The 20,684-nt window shown below is 39.4% G+C and overlaps 1 protein-coding gene across 14 annotated transcripts; it reads right to left on the bottom strand.

Annotated features, from left to right (window-relative positions):
- Window positions 1-2,135: 2,135 nt before the first annotated feature.
- Window positions 2,136-20,295, bottom strand: CRK (CRK proto-oncogene, adaptor protein). Of its 14 annotated transcripts, none has more exons than XR_012651069.1 (5): window positions 19,815-20,135; window positions 11,425-11,960; window positions 10,270-10,348; window positions 7,648-8,528; window positions 2,136-5,490 (listed from the first exon to the last, which is right to left on the bottom strand). XR_012651069.1 is itself a non-coding variant. In XM_075032626.1 (4 exons), exons 1-3 carry the CDS (start codon window positions 20,056-20,058, stop codon window positions 8,367-8,369), a joined length of 939 nt encoding a protein of 312 aa, XP_074888727.1. In that variant the 5' UTR covers window positions 20,059-20,135; the 3' UTR covers window positions 2,136-5,490; window positions 8,363-8,366. The 14 variants fall into 14 exon arrangements, 4 of the variants coding, with proteins under 4 accessions (XP_074888727.1, XP_074888730.1, XP_074888728.1 ...); XR_012651066.1 differs by lacking the exon at window positions 10,270-10,348 and having other exon boundaries at window positions 7,648-7,865; window positions 8,301-8,525; XR_012651067.1 differs by lacking the exon at window positions 10,270-10,348 and having other exon boundaries at window positions 7,648-7,865; window positions 8,363-8,525.
- Between the last annotated feature and the right edge of the window lie 389 nt (window positions 20,296-20,684).

The following is a 20,684-nucleotide window of genomic DNA, read 5'->3' as shown; positions in this document are numbered from 1 at the left end:
AAGGCAGTTCTGGTAGGCACCCAAAAGATCCCAGCTGTATACAGAGTCACCATATATTTGCATAAATATACTAAAACTCATTGCGAGACTTGCAAATCACCTCTGCACTTCATAAATCTTGACCAAAAAAGTCTATTTTTCAGCAACTGAGGCTTAGTTTCATATGACAGCTGTGCACAATAAGTAAGATTTGCATCAATTTAGGAACTTTTCCATGATCCTCATGTTCAGTGGGTACTCAAGTTGTAGAGAGCTCAACAATATAAATAAACCAGGCCACTTTAAGCATACTTATTTGCCAGAATTGAGGTGCATGCTTGATATCCTTGCTGAATTATAGCGTATTGTCTAAATACTTAAAATATTTTTCAATGCACTTGTTACAGATGGCATGCAAATATTTGGAAATTGGTCAGGGATTTGGCAAAGCATGAGGAGTAAACAGTCTAATGCAGTGAAATACTCAAAGCATAATTTGCTGACGCAATCCTTGCTTGTCCCTTGCACCCTCAACTTTTGCATGAGTTGATTCAACCACTACTGCGGCTGAAAACCATTGTTGGAAGGAGGGGGAAAGGAAAGGAGGGGCAATAGGTTTCTGCACGATTCCTGTGTTACATCAGGTCGCAGAGAAATTCTGCAAATACCAGTCTGAAGCTAAGTAGCAGGAGGGCACGGCTGTCAGGGCAGTGTGGAAAGGCATACAGAACCTCTTCCTTTTGGCTGCAGTGAGCTCTTAAATTATCTCAGGTAATCTCATTAAAAGGCACTCTTGGATTGCAGCTCTGCTGCAGCCAAGTTGTATGAACACTGGAGCAAAGCTGGGGGCAGTACTTCTACCTATGAAAATTTAATTTTGTCTGTCTGAAGCTGATAGAATAATCTTTATTGTGTGGGGACATAACAGGAAAACTTGGGGGGCATCTCAGTACACTTCAATGCAAAGTCACTCATTTAACAAGTAACATCCTACTTGAAGACTCCACGAAACAGCACTGACCAAGAAAATTATCTGTAGCAGCCAGCCAACTGAATACGTGTCAACTAAAACATGAGGAGCCATCACCGTAACGGAGTGACTAAGAAAACAAATGTTGTCCTTGCCCTTACCAACAAGGAAAATGATTATGGCAGTATTTACATTATCAAAACCGGTCCTCGTATACTTTTAGAAACAATGGACAGTGAAGTAAGTAGTGTTTTAACTGGGAACATACAACATGGCCTTTTCCATGCCGCAAGAGCCTGTGGAACTAGGGAGCGCCTCCAGAAGGCCAAATGCTTTGAGGGATTTGGAATGCCTCAAGGTTTTGGTCCATGATTAACTATGGCACACCCTGCTGAGCTAAGAAACTCACTGGTGTGGAGCTAGAACTGTTCTTTGGCATACACCCCAAATTAAACTGTCTCACTTTAGATACAGTACTGCCATCAAGATTCTTATCCTTGGGGGCCTAGAGGCCACTGTCCCCTTGCAGTTTTTAAGGATTACAGTGGCAAAAGTAGGTCTAGTGCAGATTCACATTACAAATATCCTCCCACACTGGATATATGTATTGTGGTCCTCATTTTCTGTGCTTCATCCCTTGACAGTACACCACACGTTAGCCCTTCACTGAAGTAGTGCTCCCCCACTACCACACTTACAAAGTCCTTCTGAACCATCAGTAGACTCCTGTATGAGAGTCTTACTGGTATTAATTTGTATACTTAATGTATGTTTTTACTGACAGTTCTAAGAATGAATAAACAGCTTTTCATCTTTCCCAACAGACACACACCATCCAAAGAATCCCCCAACTATTTCCTGATACACCTGTGTAGGGAGAAGCAACACTAATAGCTACAAAGTCTCATCTTAACATTCCTCATGAATCCTCTTTTGCAATGAGAATATACTTATTCTCCCACCCCCCTGACTCAGGCAACTCATGTGATTACAGAGTCACCTTGTTTCAAAAAAGCCGTATTTTACTGCTTATTTTAGCTACCTTGGTTTGACTTATTTCTGGAGGTGTTATGTTTAATTGTTTTCATATGAGTATGGCAAATTAAAAATGGCCATACCCATAGCTCTATTTTTAGATTATTAAATGCAAATATCACAATGACAGCTGATTGAGAATGACACCAAGTCAAAGTTTTGGCTATACTTTTATTTACTTCACGTACTATGAACATATACATTACATGCTACAAAAAAATAAAAAAAGACTTTAACTGTCAAGAAAGTGGATAGTGTTATAATACAATGGCACATGTTCATATTTTTCTTCAAACTGGTTTGGTTAGAATCCTTCCCCAAAACCATTAACAAAAATGAAGTGTTTTACTCTTAAGATGATTAGAAATATTTGCATTATTAACAAATACAATTCAAACAGATTAACGAGATTTAACCAGGTCAAATATTAGTAAAAAGGCTGGGGTTTACCAAAATGAAATATATATTAAAAAACCATAGCAGCCAGTTGTACTTTTTAGTGTGATATAATGTGTAAATGCACCAGAAGAACACAGTGTAATTGAGCATTCTGCTTTCACGGTGTATTTCTAGAAATGATTATTCTAGTTCTAACACCTGCCTATGCACAAGAGACCAAAACCACAGCCAAGTAGAGACAAAAGATTGTGACCAACATTCTTAGCAATGATTTTTTTGCACGCATCAGGGAGAAGGGAGGGAACAAATAGAAGAGGATAAACAAAGGCCACAAAAGGATTTAATCTACATGTTCATGAACATATGTTCTACCTATTTTCCTTTAAGAGCTTGATAAGTTGAAATGTCTATTTCGTCCAAATGCAAACATACTCATTTCTATCACCTATGAAACAAAAATCACATTTCGGCTTAGAACTGAATAGTGGAAAACAGTTGCATTAATGTATCAGTTGACTAAGAAAAACTGCTTGACAAGAACTTAGGATTCTAGTGCAACAGCAGCTATTAAGACTCCTCTAGTTTCTTTTTTTTTTTCTCTTTCAAAGTGTACAAATATTTGCAATTTACACAGTCTTAACAAAAACACATCTACAAAGTTTGCAGGGTATTTGCTAGTTAATTCAATGTATGTCTTTCATACTAAAAAGGCAAGATTTGCATAATAAAATGTTCTTTTGGTATCTTAAAATAATTGCTGATTGGAAAGGTACAAACATATGGGCTTTCATTAACTGCAATTGGAAAAAATACTTCAGAACAAACTGTGTTACTCTAAGAAGACACAGTTCATTATGTTTCTTTTGCAATACCTGAAGAAAAATACAAGCATATATGGGCAACTGATAAACTCAGTGTTAAGTCTGTTATTTAGATTGCAGCTATTGAAAAAAAATATCAGTCATAGTAAATATCAAGGTCAGAGGAAAAATACAAATTAGCCTTAAAGAAACCAATGTGTTACAGAACCTAGTTTCTCAATTTTTTTCCTCAAAGTAAGTTTTGTACTAAGCTAGAAGAGATCCCACAATCACTGGCATATCACCCTAACCAGAATAGCAATCCAAGCTAGAATAGTACTGCAATTCCTTTGTTACCATTCTTACACCACTGTCACAACTGTCAGTTTTCTAAAAATCTTCAGTAGTGCTTATGCAATTGGTGATGGAAAAGCATGATTAACGTACATTGGCGTTAGTTTACACAATTAATGAGTGCCCATTACCTGAAAATTAGTCAGACTTGCTGATGGATTAGTTTTGAAGTAAAACAACTAGTACTTAAATATAACAGAAATATTGTAATTTCCAGCATGTTACACAGTTCTGAGGTAAAGTGTTACCAGTATTCTGTTGTACGGGTCGGTGCCTTGCAGCGATAGCCTTTGCAGTGGGAACTAGGCCTCGCAGCATTTACAACCAATGAGCCATTCTGGTCATATGGTTTGTATCAACCAAAATAACATTTTCAGTTTGATACTATTTAGAAAAACTGTTCTGTATGGATTACACTGTAGTCAAAGTTACAAAATTTGTTTGCTTAAGTTTGGTCACTAGAGTGCTGTGCTTTGAAAACAATCCAGGATACAGGCAAGGGATAGTTACTTCAGTGTTTAATTTCAGTTTACAAAACTTACTGAATCCATTCTGATTTATGTTAGAGAAAACCAGATAATTAGAAGAACAGACTAAAAAAAAAAAGAAACCAAAACCAAGCAGTGCATAATACCACCTATTCAATGCACTGATTTTCATTAAGAGCTAGGAAGCCTTATTTACTCTATTATGCCTTTTGAGAATCAATCCAGAAGCACACAAGTATTTTCCATTAGTTTATTAAAATTAAAATCCTCATGAATTCACTATCAAATATTTTACAGATGGGAATTAAACCAGAAGAGTCCCCAGAGTAACTTTAAAATAAAAGTAATATTTGGTTTGTCAGTTCACCATGTTTGACGCTGATTTGTACTGTAAGAGTATTGTACAATAGAAGCATTGAAGAATTCTAGAAAAATTAAACTGGCCCTATATAATTTAATTTTATTGGAAAGCAGTGTCAATATTTTAGTATATTTAGTGAATCAAACACTGCTTTAAAGCTATGCATTAAAGTGCTACGCACGTATTTTTCAGCACTGATATGGATGTTTACACTTCCATAAGCCTTATATTTGTGGATAAAAAGAGATACTGGTGTGTTAATAGAAATCTTAATTTAAAATCAGCTGCTATATTTGAAGCATCAACAGTACTGAAGAAATCAATCTAGTGTCCACAAGCTTCTAGAATTCCGAGGTTGATTTGATCTGTCATTTACCATTAAAATGGTAAGCATCTGTAAATCATAAGGCTGTCCCCAATGGGCTCTACATAAATCTGTACTGTGCATAGTTAACTGACCATGCAAAGTACTATATAGCCTTTCTAGGACAGAAAATTCAGAATGGAAAAAAAAATATGGAGAAAGCTCCAGGATAAATTTGTGAAATTTCTATCTATGTATTGAATTGTCTAAGGTTGATGTTCATTGCCTGAGGAAGAAGCAACATAAGCAATAGGACCGGAGAGAGCTACAAATGTTATTGTAACATCTACATGACTGCTTTCTCCAACTGCTACCGCTGGCAAGGTCCAGTCTGCTGTGCACATGGACATAAGCAGGCATTACAACCTATAATCATGTACTAGTTCTGCCACTTGACACACAAGTTATCTACTGTCGTACCCTGAATTACATGACCCTTAATTAAGGAATGGTGGTGTTCAGTCCCAGGGGTTTGCAGGTTATCAGAATGCTTATACAAGCAATACCGCTTTCAACATCTGTCGGAACATAGTCTTGATGGCATCTGCAATAAAAACAAGTTGAGATTGTTCCCATCTGTAAGCGCAACTGTTGAGCCACACTCAGCTGAAGTCCTCATCAGGATTCTGTTGATCCAGCAGGTGGACATGTGTGAATGGAAAGTGACCACGTCTGCCATTACATTCTCCTTCCCACTGACCACTCACATTAATCTTTGTGACCTTTACCAGCTCACCGACCTGCAGGATAAGAAATAAGGAAGTGTTACAATTCATAAAAACACATAGGATGAGCTGCTACCTCTCCCCTTTGGTGTCATATCACCCAAGTGTACCAGATACACTTCTATAAAAGTAGTTTTAGTCTTGACCATTTTTGATACACCAGTCTACCACCCAATGTTATTCAGTCCTGAAGAAAGTATAAAGAGAAAGAAGCATACCTAGATTAGGTGAGAACTACCTAAATTGAAGAGCCTGCAATCCAATCTTTCAGAGCACCCTTGGGACTTGACATCAGCTACTATCACAATAAATGCATCTCGCTGAATTGATAGACTCTTACACTATGCTTGTACTCTATCAACAACCTCATTAAGGGAGGTAAGTTTTGCAGGTGTACAAAGTGAACACTGATCTGCAAGCTAAACAGCTCCTTAATTTTGAAATTCCACTAAGTGCTTTTCAGGTAGTATTGAGAAAGTTCTGGGTACATGGGGGATCTCTCTCTCCCCCTCTCCCCCTGCCTCCCAGATTATAAAACACTGAAAGAATAGGTGGGGGAATAAGAAGTAGTGCTGTAAGGCTGCTCTGTTCTTACTCTGAGCATCCACAACTAGCCACTACCAGAGGCAAGGCCAGATGATATTTCAGTCTTGCCCACCATGGATTTCTCACATAAATAAATTCCATGGATATAGTAAAGACAATTGGTGCCCTCTCCCTCTTATACCCAAATTGTTTGGCTAGAAAAATAAAAGAATAGTTACTATGGACCGATAAAACAATATGCTCTAGTTTAAAAGTATCCAGTTGTAATGTACTACACTAAATAAAAGCACAGTAATATATCTCATATTCTAATCTCCAACCTAATGTTCACATAACCAAATCTAAAGGTATTGTCTGCCTTTGTCAAAGGTGGAAAAATGCACAGCAGTCACTTTCCCAAGGCTGTGCAGTCAGGTAGTTCAAGTTGGGGCCACAAGTCTTGGTCTAACCAGTCCCCAACTCTGTTGAATCTTGAAGGGTAGTTCAGTTAAGTAGCGCTTACACAACCTAAGAAAGCACAATTTACATTGTAAAGACAGTCACTGGAGAGTTAATAAATGCGATATTGAAAAGCTGTCTACCCATTTCTACCCCTCTGTGTAGAATTTTATCAATAATCTCATTTACAAGTAACATACAACAGTTTTCCGAATTCTTCCTGGGTCACAAAGAAAGCTTTTGGGACTGATATACTCTATTTTCTTTTGCTAATACTGTAAATAAACTCCCAAGGCATGGCCACAAGCCTTACTGCATTTCATCCAGAAATTCACTGAATATACAGTTACTAGTTTACACAAATGCTTATCACTGTGTTCCAAATTAATCCAAACCAGAATCTCATTATTCTCACTTTCCAGGCAGTGAATGAAGAACAAGGAAAACAATTTAAGATGTTACCAATCTCCATTAACTTCACAGGTTTTAATCACTTGCAATCTTTTGCCAGAACAGCTTTTAACAGTTCATAAATTCAAAGCACTACAAGGACATTTAATTAAGCTTCCCATACCTCTGATGATTACTTATCTGGTAATGAGAGGCACACTTGGGACTCTTGCTGTAGCTTTATTTTTTTCCTTTTGTAGTCATTAGTATAGACATTTTAATGAATCATATTTTGAAGAAAATCCTCTTATGTATTTGCTACAGGCAAAAAGGAAGCCTTCCTCAAATACTGAATGCTAGTTTCAGCTCTTTAGGAATTTAATCATGCAGTATGTCTAATTTTGCTACTGCTAATAATCACTGGGGGGGGGGGGGGGGTTGTACAAATAAAAATACTCTGTTGACCAAAACAATACATCAGCTATAATTTAACAAGGATAAGATTAAATGTGACAATACTAGAAGCAGAAAATTTTATTTCCTAATCACAACCATTACAAGAACACTATCCTAGATAACTTTAAATTGCTTCAGACCTGGATATAATCTACGTATCAGCCTTCAAGAGAAAAGTATATAACCTCCAACCCACTAGTAAAGAAAAAGCACAAGTTGCACTTAAGCTGGCTATCTGTAAGATATTTTTCTTAGACTGCTGGCCTCTGCTCTTATTGAGTATTACACACTACTTTATGTTCATATAGTTAGTTTATCTTGGATACCTTATGACAAACTCACCTGAAAAGGTGGGTTCAACAGTGCAATGATAGTGAGTAAGAATATGGGATGCTTGTGACATTCCCTCGCTCCCAGAAGCATCCTGTAGCTGTTTGTTTGGTTTTCAGGGGTGTTTCAGGGTCATTGCAGCAAAGGGACACCCATATATGAATTATCCTTACTCTAAGAAGCTACACTCGAAATCTGCATTTCAATAATTGTTGAAAGAAGAAAGACCTCTGAGGATTAAAAAATATTCCTTTTTTACCATTACGGTAATTTCATTTAGCAACCACTCTCTCTTTCTGATACAATCTTTCATTCACATTTCATTTATATGTAACTTCTAATTTTATTTATATATAACTTCTAATTTCATTTATATATATCTACCTTTACACCTATCAAAGCAGGACTGACTTTAAGTAAGCATGGGTCATTTCACAAATACTAGCTTAATAAAATGGCTCCATTATTTCCTTAATAACTTAGAGATCTTTCTAGATCTGCTTTGAAACTCTGCATATTAATCTACAGTTCAAATACTCTCCTGAAGACAATGCAGAGAACCTTTCAAAAAAATTACTCATTATTACAAGTGCTGGAATTTTAAAACATTTAGACTAGAAGTGGATGTTCTCTCTGAATTCTCCTCACTTTTAACATTGACTTACGGTATCGTTAGTCTATTGTGCATCATCCCACCAAGCACAGCACCTCAAGAACAACACTGTACCCTGCTATAAAGCCAGATTTGTCTCAGTCTTCATCAGAAGTTTTAAAACTAAATATATCCCATACGCTTCAAAGCAAAAATGAAGGTTCATGTGAAGACTTCTGTATGCTGTGGTTTTATTCCAAGTACTCCTCTTTGGTAAGGTCAAGATGGCAGAGTTCTGCTACTGTTACAAAGAAAAAAAATAAATCGATCGATCTCAGAGTTATTCACCACATAGATCTTCCCTTTTTCTCCTCTCTTCTCTCAATTAATACAGACAACTCCTTGAATAGGTCCAGTTACAAGCAAAATAAGTTATCTTCTGCTGAATCTTTTTTCTATAATACAGCAAAGCCTTTATTAGAACATCATTTGCTCTGATCCTCCTTCCTTGAGCTCTTCAAAACCATGTCAGTTATAAAATAATAGAACAGTACAGATATTCTGTTTGCAGTTTGGGCCAAAAATGTTTGATGTTAAGAATCTATTTTCCTAAGAGAAACAGTGGGATCCACCCCCACCCATGAATATTGCCAGATTTAAGGATAAGAGTTTTCATTTGGAAAGAATCCCACTTGCTATATTTATAGTTATTAAGAGGTCTGGGCAAAAATGGACTGATAAGATTTACATAACACTTTCTACTAAGTTATCTAAGAAAGAGATCTTTAAATAAACAGAGAAGGAACACCATGAAGTGAAAGGGAATGTGAAAAAAGGAGACAACAACAAACAGTACTTTGATAGACAGGATGAAGAAAAATTTGGAGAAAGTCAAGTGCATATTGCTATTTTTTCCTGTCCAGACACTGAAAGCAACTCAGTAACATTGTGATTCAAAATTATAAGTGCTGAAAAGAAGCTAGGAAGGCCTACTAGAAGCAGTGATAAATGGCTCAAATTTTAAATTAAAATTTCCCAATATTATACACAGAATAAAGAACCACCACTATTATTGCATTTCTTAAATGTAGAGCTATAGCAAGACCGGAATACATCATCCTAACCAAGAGGTTTGACATGTCAACCAGTAAATTTAAATAAGTTTCCAAGGTCTGCAAAGGCCATTGTTCTATTATAAAGGTAGAAAGACACTATAAATCTTACATCCTCACACAGACGAGCTGAGCCTACACACTTCTCAGTTCCTCCCTCCCAAACACTTCATCCATCTCGTCTTTTATCATAAGTTAGTAAAAGACGCTAGCGGTGCAAGCTAACTCAGAAGAGAGAGAGATTCTCCATGAAACTACATTTTCTAAAGCACAGCATACTTGCCAGATCATGTGAGTTTTAGCGAAGAGGATTGAACTAACATAAGATCAGTCATGGCACTCACAAACTGTTCTTCAGCATGTAAAGGATTTTGCTTTCACTCAAAGTTGCTTATGATAGCCTGGATTATCAGTATTTTCTCACTCTCTCTATATCACTTCATGCTACCAAGCTGTGAGTTGGGCAGTGTTGTGGGGTTCTGCTTTAAGTGAAATAAAATGTAAAGTTAAGCTTAAAAGAACACTAGTAGCACACTAATAAATAAAAGCTTAAAAACAAAATCCAGAAGGAGAATCAAAAGGTTTTGATAAATATGCACCACATAATATCCAGTGGCTCAAAGAAAATGTAACGTCTGGTAACTGCAACAGTCCAGAACAACATTCAGGAGTTATTTCCAAGCTCCAGGAGGTGGCTGGGTGGAGAGAGTGAGGAAAAGAGGGAGAGAGACAGCATTTTAGGCTGTATGAAAGTCTGAAGGTTAAAATCTTCGCCTGTTTCCCCAAAATCTGGTGAGTTGGCATAAACTTCTATACATGCTTCTCAACCCCAAAATTTATGTTCTGTATCCTGGATCTCTTTTGATTCAGAAATATAACATATAGTAACTCAAGAGTATATTTACATTGCTTCTCTAGACAAATTTTTACCTACAATAGGAAGAAATTTCACACCTCCCAGATTGCACATCAATTATCAGATCTGTAGAATGTGCTGCATTTGCCAATTCTGTAATAAAGACACATACCTATAGTTACCACATCACTGAAGTACTGAAGTGCCCTTTATGCTATGCACAATTAAACGAAGTATTTGAGAGTGAAGAGGAGATGCTCTGACTCAGCACAGAAACTGTTTTTTCCCAAGTACTTAAAATGTTATATAAACAGGAAGTCAATTAGGTATCAGGAAATTCCAGAGCCTTTAGCTCAAAGAAAGCCTAGATTAAAGGATCCAATTTACATATCATCCTAAGGCAAAGGTCTGCCACTGAGAATACCTTAGTCTCAATTTCCTCGCATGTAACTTGGGGGATAACTATCTGATGTGTGGAGATAGAGTACTCTACTCTCCTTTTTAAGAGGAAAAAAGATCAAAAAGGGCATGTACAAGTACTTGATCATATCAGGAAGTGAATCAACCTTAGGTAAACTCACTGCTTTATTACAAATCATACTCCATCAATCACTGCTTTACACAAGACCTCCTTAATGAATTGTAATGGTATGTTCCTGCTTCACAAACTAAAACCCAAAGTAATCTGCCTGAGGTCAAGATGTTACAATAAAACCCTATGTGTGATCATCATCATCTCAGTCTCTAATTTGAAAGTGACTATCAATGTTTCCACTGATTGCTTTTAAACTGCAGACAGACTGGGGAGGGGGGGTGGGGCAGGGAAACCAAACAACCCAGCACACCTTTTAAAGATTGAGGTTAGGCAAGCAACAGTGAACACAGGTTCAGACACACAACTTATGAACTGCTCCCTCTCCCTCCCCCCTAAAATAAAGGCTTCAGAAGTGAAAACATGGATGGGGAAACACTTATGTTAGTGATGTTTGACAAAAGACATGATATTGGTTCAGTAACCTAAACATGCTATAATAATCAAACTCTAGTCTACAAGTGACTCTAGTCACTTATTAAAAAAAAATAGAAGCCTTTATCCATAACTTATTAATCATGATGTAAAACCAGTATTACAATGCTTTTCCCTTTCATATTCCTACAAAACTATAATGTGATTGAAAGGGAAATCCCTTGAACAGATCTCTTCTTTCTAAGTTTTGCCCATTATGTACCTCCAAAGCCAAGGCTGTCTTGTCGTAGGCATTAGGGACTCGCTTCTGGATAACCCGGGCATAAATAGGGCCATTCTGAAGGTTAGGGAGCGGAGTGTTGATGCTGGGCTGGGCATAGGGCCCTGGCTCCGGCCCACCCAGTGGTTGTGGGTGGGAACTATCCTGGTTACCTCCAATCAGAGTAGATACTGAAGCAGAGGAAGGTCTATACTTCTCGACGTAAGGAACAGGTATCATTCCCCTCTTTCCTTCGCTGTCTTCTGCATTCCACCATTGCTCTTCAGGTTTATCCCGGATTCTCAGTATGTCTCCTTTCTTAAATGGAAGATCTTCTTCATCATTTCCATTAAAGTCAAAGAGAGCTCGCACATACTCAGCTTCCTCCTGCCTGAGGATAACACCACTATTCTGCCTGGATCGGGAAACTGGTTCTATCAAGGTTGTAGTGTCCAAATAGTGTATTTTGTAGAATTCCAGTAAAGATGGCAAAGATTCAAACTCTTGGTCACCTATTCGAAATCTGGTGGGATTCAACCCTGAAAGAAGAAGGCAATATGTCAAAGAGAGCATACAACCGTTAAAACTGTAAATTAAACATTTGAGAAGATGAATACATTTACAGATAAGTAATTTGATACTTGGTCATCTTTAGATCAACATTCATCATCAACACTCTTCTGTGTATGTCTAATCAAAGACAGCACTATCATGATCATGAGGACAGAGTTTTATTTTTAAAGATTTTGTCAAAGAAAGAAAGAAGAAATTGTTTGGCACTGCCAAACTTCCCGAATTAGGATAAAAATATCTTGTTTCCTTGATTGTTATATAGACCCAACAGATAAAAACATTCAGTACATCCAAGTTTCTCAGGAGCCTATACAATTTTCAGTAACAGACAATTCCCTTTTTCCTGTTTTATACTCTAAATCTAGGGAGCAAATGAAATTTTGGTACAATTTCAAGGAAGTGGTTTGGGGTTTTTTTTAAACTCTTTTGCAGTTCGAAGTTATTTCAAAAGGACAACACTGCAACAATGGTTATTTACTTGTTGTAATGTATCATGGGTTAAAGGCATGGATACTACAGAAAAATGCTTAGCACAGCAGCAAACAATTTATGTGAATGAGCAAATGAAGTTATTTTTCATTTTGATAAAAGGTACCGTTAGAGAAAATTATGTATATTTTATGCAATGCAAAGCAACAACATATGTTTTCATAATGGGTATAATTCAGTCTTTTAATCTCAAGTCTTGTAGTTTCTTTGCCATATTCGTCAGATGGAGCCTAAGCTATAAATCTGAACCTCAAATACATTAAAATACAGATGATGTTCATATTCAAGTCATTAGAGGTATCAAAGCGCAGATATCCATTTCAGTTTTCAATCTGTGCACTGCACTTTTTTTCCGTTTTGTGCTCTTCAGGCTCAGCTGGGGAAAAACATACACATGATGTTCTATTTCCACCATGCACCATATACTGTGTAATCAGTTATGGGAAGAATTGTGGAAGGCTGGGGGAGGGTAGCGGAGAGGAAAAGATTTATGCTTTAATGAGTAACTCTTAGCAAGAAAGAGATGCTTACTTTGCAAGTCTGTTTCTCTGCAGGGAATATCTAACAGTTCCGAGACTTAGCTCTCGAGTACAAAGCTAGCAGAATTCTTCAAGCTGTCACTGATCCAAAACCCCCTTCAAAGTAGCACTGTCAGCATGGAAAGCTAACATTACAAGAAGTTCTTTCAAGAGAGCAAAAAAAGGGGTTCAAATAGAGAAAAGGGCAGATTCAATAAGATCAACATAGATAAACACCCAATAAATAAGTTTTGAAGTATCCTGAAGGAACATAAACATTAGTGAAACTGGTTACAGGAAATTCAAAGCAGCAGAACTAAGTCATTGGAAAATGCACATTTGCATGCATTAACACCCCTGAAAGACTTTCAAAAGAAATGAGCACAAATGCAGTAAGTCAAAAAACAAAAAACAATACCCTCAAAAAATTACAAAAAAACAACACACAAACTGTCATCACCAAGAGATAAGGAAGCTAATGTAAACATCAGTAAGAAATACGAATCCAGCATGGAAAGAGAAGTAAGATTCCACCTTGTTCTCCCAAAGCATAATGTTGAAAAGATGGAACACCCCCTGAACTTTTGTTGATGTGATCTAACCTACATCTCTAGACTTAGCAAGAACTCTAGAATTTCATCTCAGTGGCAGTTCTTAGCTCTGTGGTCTCACAGGAGATGACTTCTGGCTGGACAGGCAGCATCCCTACACCACTTCAAAACAACTTAAGTTCACTATGTAAGCATATAATATGATCTGCAAATGCTGCGCTTCTGCTAGCATTGGAAGTGGGAAACCATGCTTTGTAACAAGTGGTATAGACATCAAGTTTCAGACAAACCTGGTGACAGAAACATAAGCACATATCTGCTACTATTTTAGATGTGAACCTTTAAGGATCAAGGCTTATGTAGACACTTATGTCAAAAGAAAAAGTCATAGAAACTTTAAAAGGACCAGGGCAGCAAAGATCTTTGAAGTGATATGGAGAAGACTGAATCTCAGGTAAGTTCACTGACACGGAACTTATTTCACATGACAGAAATCTAAAGCCTGAAACACTAATTTACTTCTGTAAAACCTGCTACAAACTGACTCAGTGAGGAGCCTGAGATCTCCATGTCCAGCAAAGTAAGTGTACACAGAAAAATCTTAAAACTTGTAGGAAATGAGCAGTTCATCAGCCTTGTCAGCACCAAAATCATCACTAGGATGAACAAGGCTTTTCTGGGTGTCTTTTTTTTTTTTGAACAGGTTCACCCTCTTGAATTAATGCATAACAGCCTGAAATAGCTGCCAAATGTACCTGAATAAAACCAAAGTTGGACTCTAAGAGGAAAGTCCACTGGAACCTTTTGTATGGGGAAGGAGTGACTGAAATCAGTGTACCGTATCCTGGAAAATCACATTCTAAAAGAGATTTTGCACAACTGAAAAAGAGTGAGAGAACATAGACCCTCCAAATACATTCTAGGATCAGAAAGATCAATGCAATCCTTGAAGGGACAAACAGATAAGCAGCAGAAGGAAGAGACATTACCTTCACAAAGAGAACACTCCCAGAATACCACATGCACTTCTGGTGGTTTGTTTTGGTTTGTTGGAGGTTTTTTTTCAAAAAAACCATGAGGCAGCTACAAAAATCTGAGGTCTGGAAAACCTCTTTGCAACAAGAAATATACAAGCTTAATCCAAATTAATTACCAAAAAATATAAAGGCAGCAACCTGGTTACTGTCTGGAGAATTTCAATAGAAGACTTCTAAATTCAGCTAAAATAGGCATAAAAAGGACAAAATAGTTTAAAGTCACAGTTGGAAATAAAATACAACTACACCTTACCAAGCAAGTGGTAAACTTCCCATCAGTTTAAGTCTTTTGTGTACACTCTTGTTCAGCTACACGGTAATGAGCTGAATGATGCTCACTTACGTAGCGGGGAAATAATTCTATGCACTATGGGCTTCGAAGTTCTGTCATTCCCTGGTATAATAAAATTCAAAGATTAACAGATTTCAGGCTCAGAAGAAGGCTCTTCAGCTTCTTGTTTGAACTGCAACACTTCTCATACCTGTAGGCCAATGAAAAAATTAAGGCAAGATCTACCACAAGAAAAAATTACAGTCACAAGGCAAGTGGTTTTTGGATAAGTAGAGCTGTTTTGCTTCATGATTCTGGGACAGTTTTCTTGACGGCACACATTTGAGCAGCACATTGTCCACATCTTCTGAGGGCCCTCAGGAAGAGGAGAAGGCGTGTAAAGGTAAATCTAGCTACTGGAGGAACTTTAGTCACTTCCTATTAAAGTTGGACAGCCAGAGTACTAGAAATTATTTTCCCTTCTCCCCAGCCGAAGGAAGAATAGCTGTTCAACTTGCACCTCTACCAGCAGCACTACCCAGCTCTGTAAGATGACTCATTTGAATGAGAAGCACAAAGGGCTGAGTATCCTCTTTCTTACTTATTCCATCCTAGCTCCATCTGCACTAGGACTTAACCTGATTCCATCCACTTCAGCTTGTCAGAACAGCTAGCAAAACCTTTGCTCTCAGGAAGGTGAGGAAAGAGTTAAAATCCAAACCATCCCAGAATTAAAGAAAGTTTCAAATCTGGACCCTGTCAGTTCTCTGTTTATGACGCACATTCCCTCCTGACAAAACACTTTCACACTGTGCTGGCTTCATGTCAGTCTGGAAAAGATTGCTTATGTATGTTTTAAATATTGTACAGATACTGGGAAAGTAGGGTATAAAATACCTAATATTCTACTTGAGAGCGCGGGCAGGTGGCATAACCACAAAGCAACTTCTCACTTTCTCAGATGTCTTGAGGGTTTTACATTTCTCTCTTCACTCCAATTGTGTTAGTGCCACTAGGCAGTTTTCTCTTTATTCCTAAGCTCTGATAAGCTTTCCTTTCCGGTGCAGGGAAGACCTCACAGAAATACAGGTTTTCTTCATTTTTGTTTCTAGATCTAGTATGTAAGGGTGCCATGCCGTGCCTCCCCCCCAACTTAAAAGCATGTTTTGGGCAAGAAAGGCTGTTGTTATCGTGCAGGGTACTGAGATGCAAGGCTCTCATTTCAAAGACAGACATCACAGTGATGTAAGCCAGTTTCCTCCTAGAGCATATGGGAACTCTGCTATGAAGGCATCACATTCCAGCCTGTGTGTTTCCCTCACAGGGACACCTTTTTTCCTTGTCCTTAAGTACCTCCCTACTCATGCCAGAGCAAAACAAATAAATACCCATGAACATTCTATAAAAACAGCAAAACCCCATGCACTGGCTCCTGAGAAGAGCTCTAAGCACACCGGGAGAATATTCTTACATAAATTACATATTGTCATTTCTGCAGATAATCAGAGGATGAAAGAAAAGTAGATGTCAAATGCATACACTTTCCAAGCTTCCAATAGCTTGCATTTTAAGACCTTAATATATATAAAAAAAACCAAAACAAAAACAAACAAACAACTCAAAAAAAGCCCAAGTGTTAGAGTTAAACCATACTGCTCACACATATCTAAAGCCATTTCCTATAAAGCTGAGTATGGATATCATTATGTAAAGATTATATGATTCCAAGAAGTCTGAATTTTTAAAAATCACAACGGAAGTGACTTAGAAGCGTAAGTTAAGCAGCATGTTCTTAAAATAAATACTTAGTGAAAACACCGCCTTCTACACTATATCTGTCATACTTTCCTGCTTTACAGAGACAAATTTTAAAACACTGTAAGGTTTCTGGCTTTATTACATTGTACTTTCAATAGAAAGCATATCTTTCTTTAGATATTTTAGGCATTTTGTTTTGGTGCATAACATATATTTTTATCCCCGACTCCTCTGTCAAATTGCAAACAAATGATGTATTTAAATATTTCCCCTATTGTCCATTACCATGCTAATGCCTGCATGGAGTACCTTGTCTTGTTTGGGATTTCTTTAGCCCATGACTGTGATATTTCATCACAAATGATACCTTAATTCCGATTCAGTTAATCTCCATCTCCACTGGAAACAGCTTTTTTCTCTCCCATAATTCAGTGATTTATCCTATTTTCTCTTAACAGCCTCAAAACATTTCAGGAAGACATAGCTATTTTGAGAAGTTCTGTTAAATTCTTTTTTCCTTATGCTGAAAAATCACCTGCAAGAAGTTAGATACTACAGCATATCAGGCAAAAGTTGAATTTAACAAAAAATTAGCAAGTTTATTTTATACTTTAGAAATGGAAGAAAGTATCATGTTTTTGTGACACTGTGACTTTTTATATTAGGGAAGCCAAAGCTCCTCATCTCATTCATTCTGTATTGAAGCAAGGTTCCTAGTATCCCCTGCACACAGTAGTATTAAAGCAGTCATGAACTGCAAACACACTTACTGAAACTAACAAAAATCAACCTAAGAACCTGATCTGGCATATTCAGATTTCCCCATGAGAAGTGTGCATTTGCCAAACAATCAATTGCTAAAAAAACTGTACCATACAATTAACATAGTAAAATTGGTCTTCCTAATGTTTTAGCTTGACCACAATAAATAAGCATGACAATTTGCAAACATTTACCTCATTTTACTGCATTATTTTCCCTATCCAAATGTGAAACCATCTTCAATCTTCTACCAATGTTTCCATCTCCCTCCCATTGCAGAACATCCCCCCGCTTACTTTTTTCTGAAAGAAAAACTTAATTACACTATAAGTGTAATTTAATATACATACACCCACCCCCCCACACCTTCTTTGGTTTGAGTGTGAAAAGAGAACAGTATCAGCATGGAGGTATGACTTATTTAAAACTACTACAATATCAGCATAGGAGTGCAGGAGTGATGCATCACCTATCTTCATTACATCCAGGGCGGGGGGGGGGGGGGGGCGGGGTGGGGAAAGACCAACCAAAACATAATTATACTTCTGAACATATATTAAGCCTACTGTGCCAACAGCCTACACAGCTACAATAGCAGCTACTCTTCTAAAACAGATAAACATTTAAAACAGAAGAAAATTACCTAAGGGGCATTTAGTGATTTTTTTAAAAAGAACACTAAAACTCCAGAATGTTTTAACATCCACAACATAAGCCACCCCATAGAATGCCACAAAACATTACTGAGCTTAAAAATGTAACACAATAAAAAAAGTTAGGATGGCTATGTACTAAAGTGATACCACAATAACATGAAAAACACTGTTTTTCCAGAGGCGAGTTGCTCTCTAGAAGACAACTGCCGAGAAGCGACAGGCACACATGCTCCAGTGTTTTCTATCACTGCTGTCTTTAAAATCCTATTAGGCAGGATTCCACAACAAACCATCCTGGTAACTTACTCTGCTCTACCTAACACCAGTCATGCATTTCAACAGTTCTCACACCAAGCCTCCATAAACCTCTGTCTTCACCGACACGAAACAATGGGGAATCCACCACATCTTTTGGCAAACCATTTTACTACCCACAGCAGTAATGACTTCCACTTCCAGCTGAATTCAGCCACCTTTAGCAGCTTTTTGCGACTTGAGTACACCCTGCAACTGTAGTAGGTTCCTGGGATAAACACGATGACTTCAGACTTTCCCAAATTTGCCAATTTTAAATGTTCCCCTGAGCAGGGGAAATTACTGTATAACAGTGCAAACCTACCAGCAACAGTTTTGTTTTTTCTAAGATTATCTCCTTCTTAGTCAACTACAGCCTGTGCAGAGACTGAAAAATCCTTTCCGTAACATGTACTGTTGCATCTTCCCAATATAGGTCTCTTAATTCCAACCATAGATCTACAGGAGAAAGTGACTCTCTGTGGCAATTCATATACCATTACTTTCTGCCAAATAAATTCACCAAATCTCTTATTACACAGGTTTACTACACTTCAAAATTAGGTAGTGGTTCCTTTCTGAGATGCTAGCAAAACACCCACATCATTTTGCAAGCATTAATATCCAAAGTTGAGCAGTTCCGCTACCAACTTTAGTAATGGCCCCAGCAGGGATACTGCTGCCTTTGTATTACACATCTAAGTTGTTACACATCTGAGGACACTGCATTGCTGGGGGCTCTTGTTCATTTAGTTACACTTGTACTTGCAGAAACACTGCTTCTCATGGTACAGTTTTCCCTCTGATACAATCAGTATTTTCTGCTCTATAAGCATTACACTTAAACACATTGTTTTCATGTTAGATACGACGCTGATGAGGAATAATATCAAACCTTCCCTTTCAACACACAGAGGAAAAAAAATTACTGAATTCACGTCTCATTTAAAGTAACAATTCCTTTACATTCCTACTTAAACTACGCACATAATACTTTGATTCGTGACTTGAAATTTAGCCTCGCAGTCTGCCTTCTAATGCAAAACTATCTTGTCAGAACTCAAGACTTTTAGACGACACTTCCGCAGAACTGTCCCCCGGCTGAGATGGCATGCAAAATCTATGAGCTACAGTTAACTAGTTTATGAAAACAGGAGAACGTGCGAGCGCTACAGCCGTAGGATCTTTCCGTAGGACTGCAATAAGCGCTCAACTCCAGTAGATGCTCAACTACGATATTAAGTCGTTGGAAGGCAGGTGCAGGCAGACGGCTCGGCTCACTCAGTAGCCCCAGCTACAAAACACGACTTAATTCCACTACAAAGAGCTTCACGACTTGCAACAGCGCCCGGGGTGGGGTGGGGGGAGTGGGGGGAGAGCGGAGCCGCCCGTGGGGGGGCGCACACCGAGGCTCGGCTGCCCCAGCCGCCCTCCCCGCGGCGGCAGGGGCTGGGGGACCACCACCGGCCCTGGGGGTCACTCACCCGGGGCCCCAGGGCCCTCGCCGCCGGCCCGCCGGCCTCCCGCCGGCCCCAGGCTGTTGACGATGTAGTGCGAGACGCGGGAGCTCTCGGACACCGAGAGCACGAAGTCGCCGGGGATGGTGCCCGAGTCGCGCACCAGGAAGGTCCCGTGGCGCTGCCCCTGCAGCAGCGACACCGCCTCGGCCCGGCTCAGCCGCCCCCAGTACCAGCTCGCCCGGTCCTCGGAGTCGAACTGCCCGGCCATGGGGGCCGCCCGCCCGCAGGCCGCACTCGCTTCCCCCCCCCCACCGCGGGCCGCCGCCGCCCGCGGTGCCCCGCTCCGCGCCCAGCCCTACCACCCAAAATGGCGGCCCCTTCCCTGACCTCACCTACCGGATGTGACCGCACGCGGGAGACGCGGGGAAGGCTGCGGCGTCATCTCCCCGCGCGGCCCGATCCGGCGGGGGGTGGGTGGGTGTTGGTTGGCGCGCTGCGCATGCGCTGTGAGGGGGCGGGCGGGTGCGCGGGCTCGAGGGGGAGGCGGGAACGCGGCGCTGAGGGGAGCGGCGGAGTTCTGAGGCGTTTTATCTCGCTGTGTCGGTACCGGCGGCCGGGATGGTCTCCTCTGGGTATCTGGGAGCCGCAGCGACCGCCTCCAGGGCCGGTCCCTCTTCACGCCTTAGCCGGTGCTCTCGTATCGGCTTCTCTGTCACGGGCTGGCGGGAGTAGGGTCCTGTGGTGCCGGTGTAGGCCGTCCCTTGCCCCAGGAGGGCGGCCAGGACTTGTCTCTGCGGTTGGTACATCTCCTTAGGAGGGCTGCAGCGTAGCCCCTGAGTGTCTCCCGATGGCTTCCCAGCTTTTGCAGCTCGCTGTGGTAGCTTGTGTGAAGCC

This window comes from Buteo buteo, chromosome 7 (assembly GCF_964188355.1).
Source record: "Buteo buteo chromosome 7, bButBut1.hap1.1, whole genome shotgun sequence".
Taxonomy (NCBI): Eukaryota; Metazoa; Chordata; class Aves; order Accipitriformes; family Accipitridae; genus Buteo; species Buteo buteo.
This window is presented reverse-complemented; position numbering and strand designations above follow the sequence as displayed.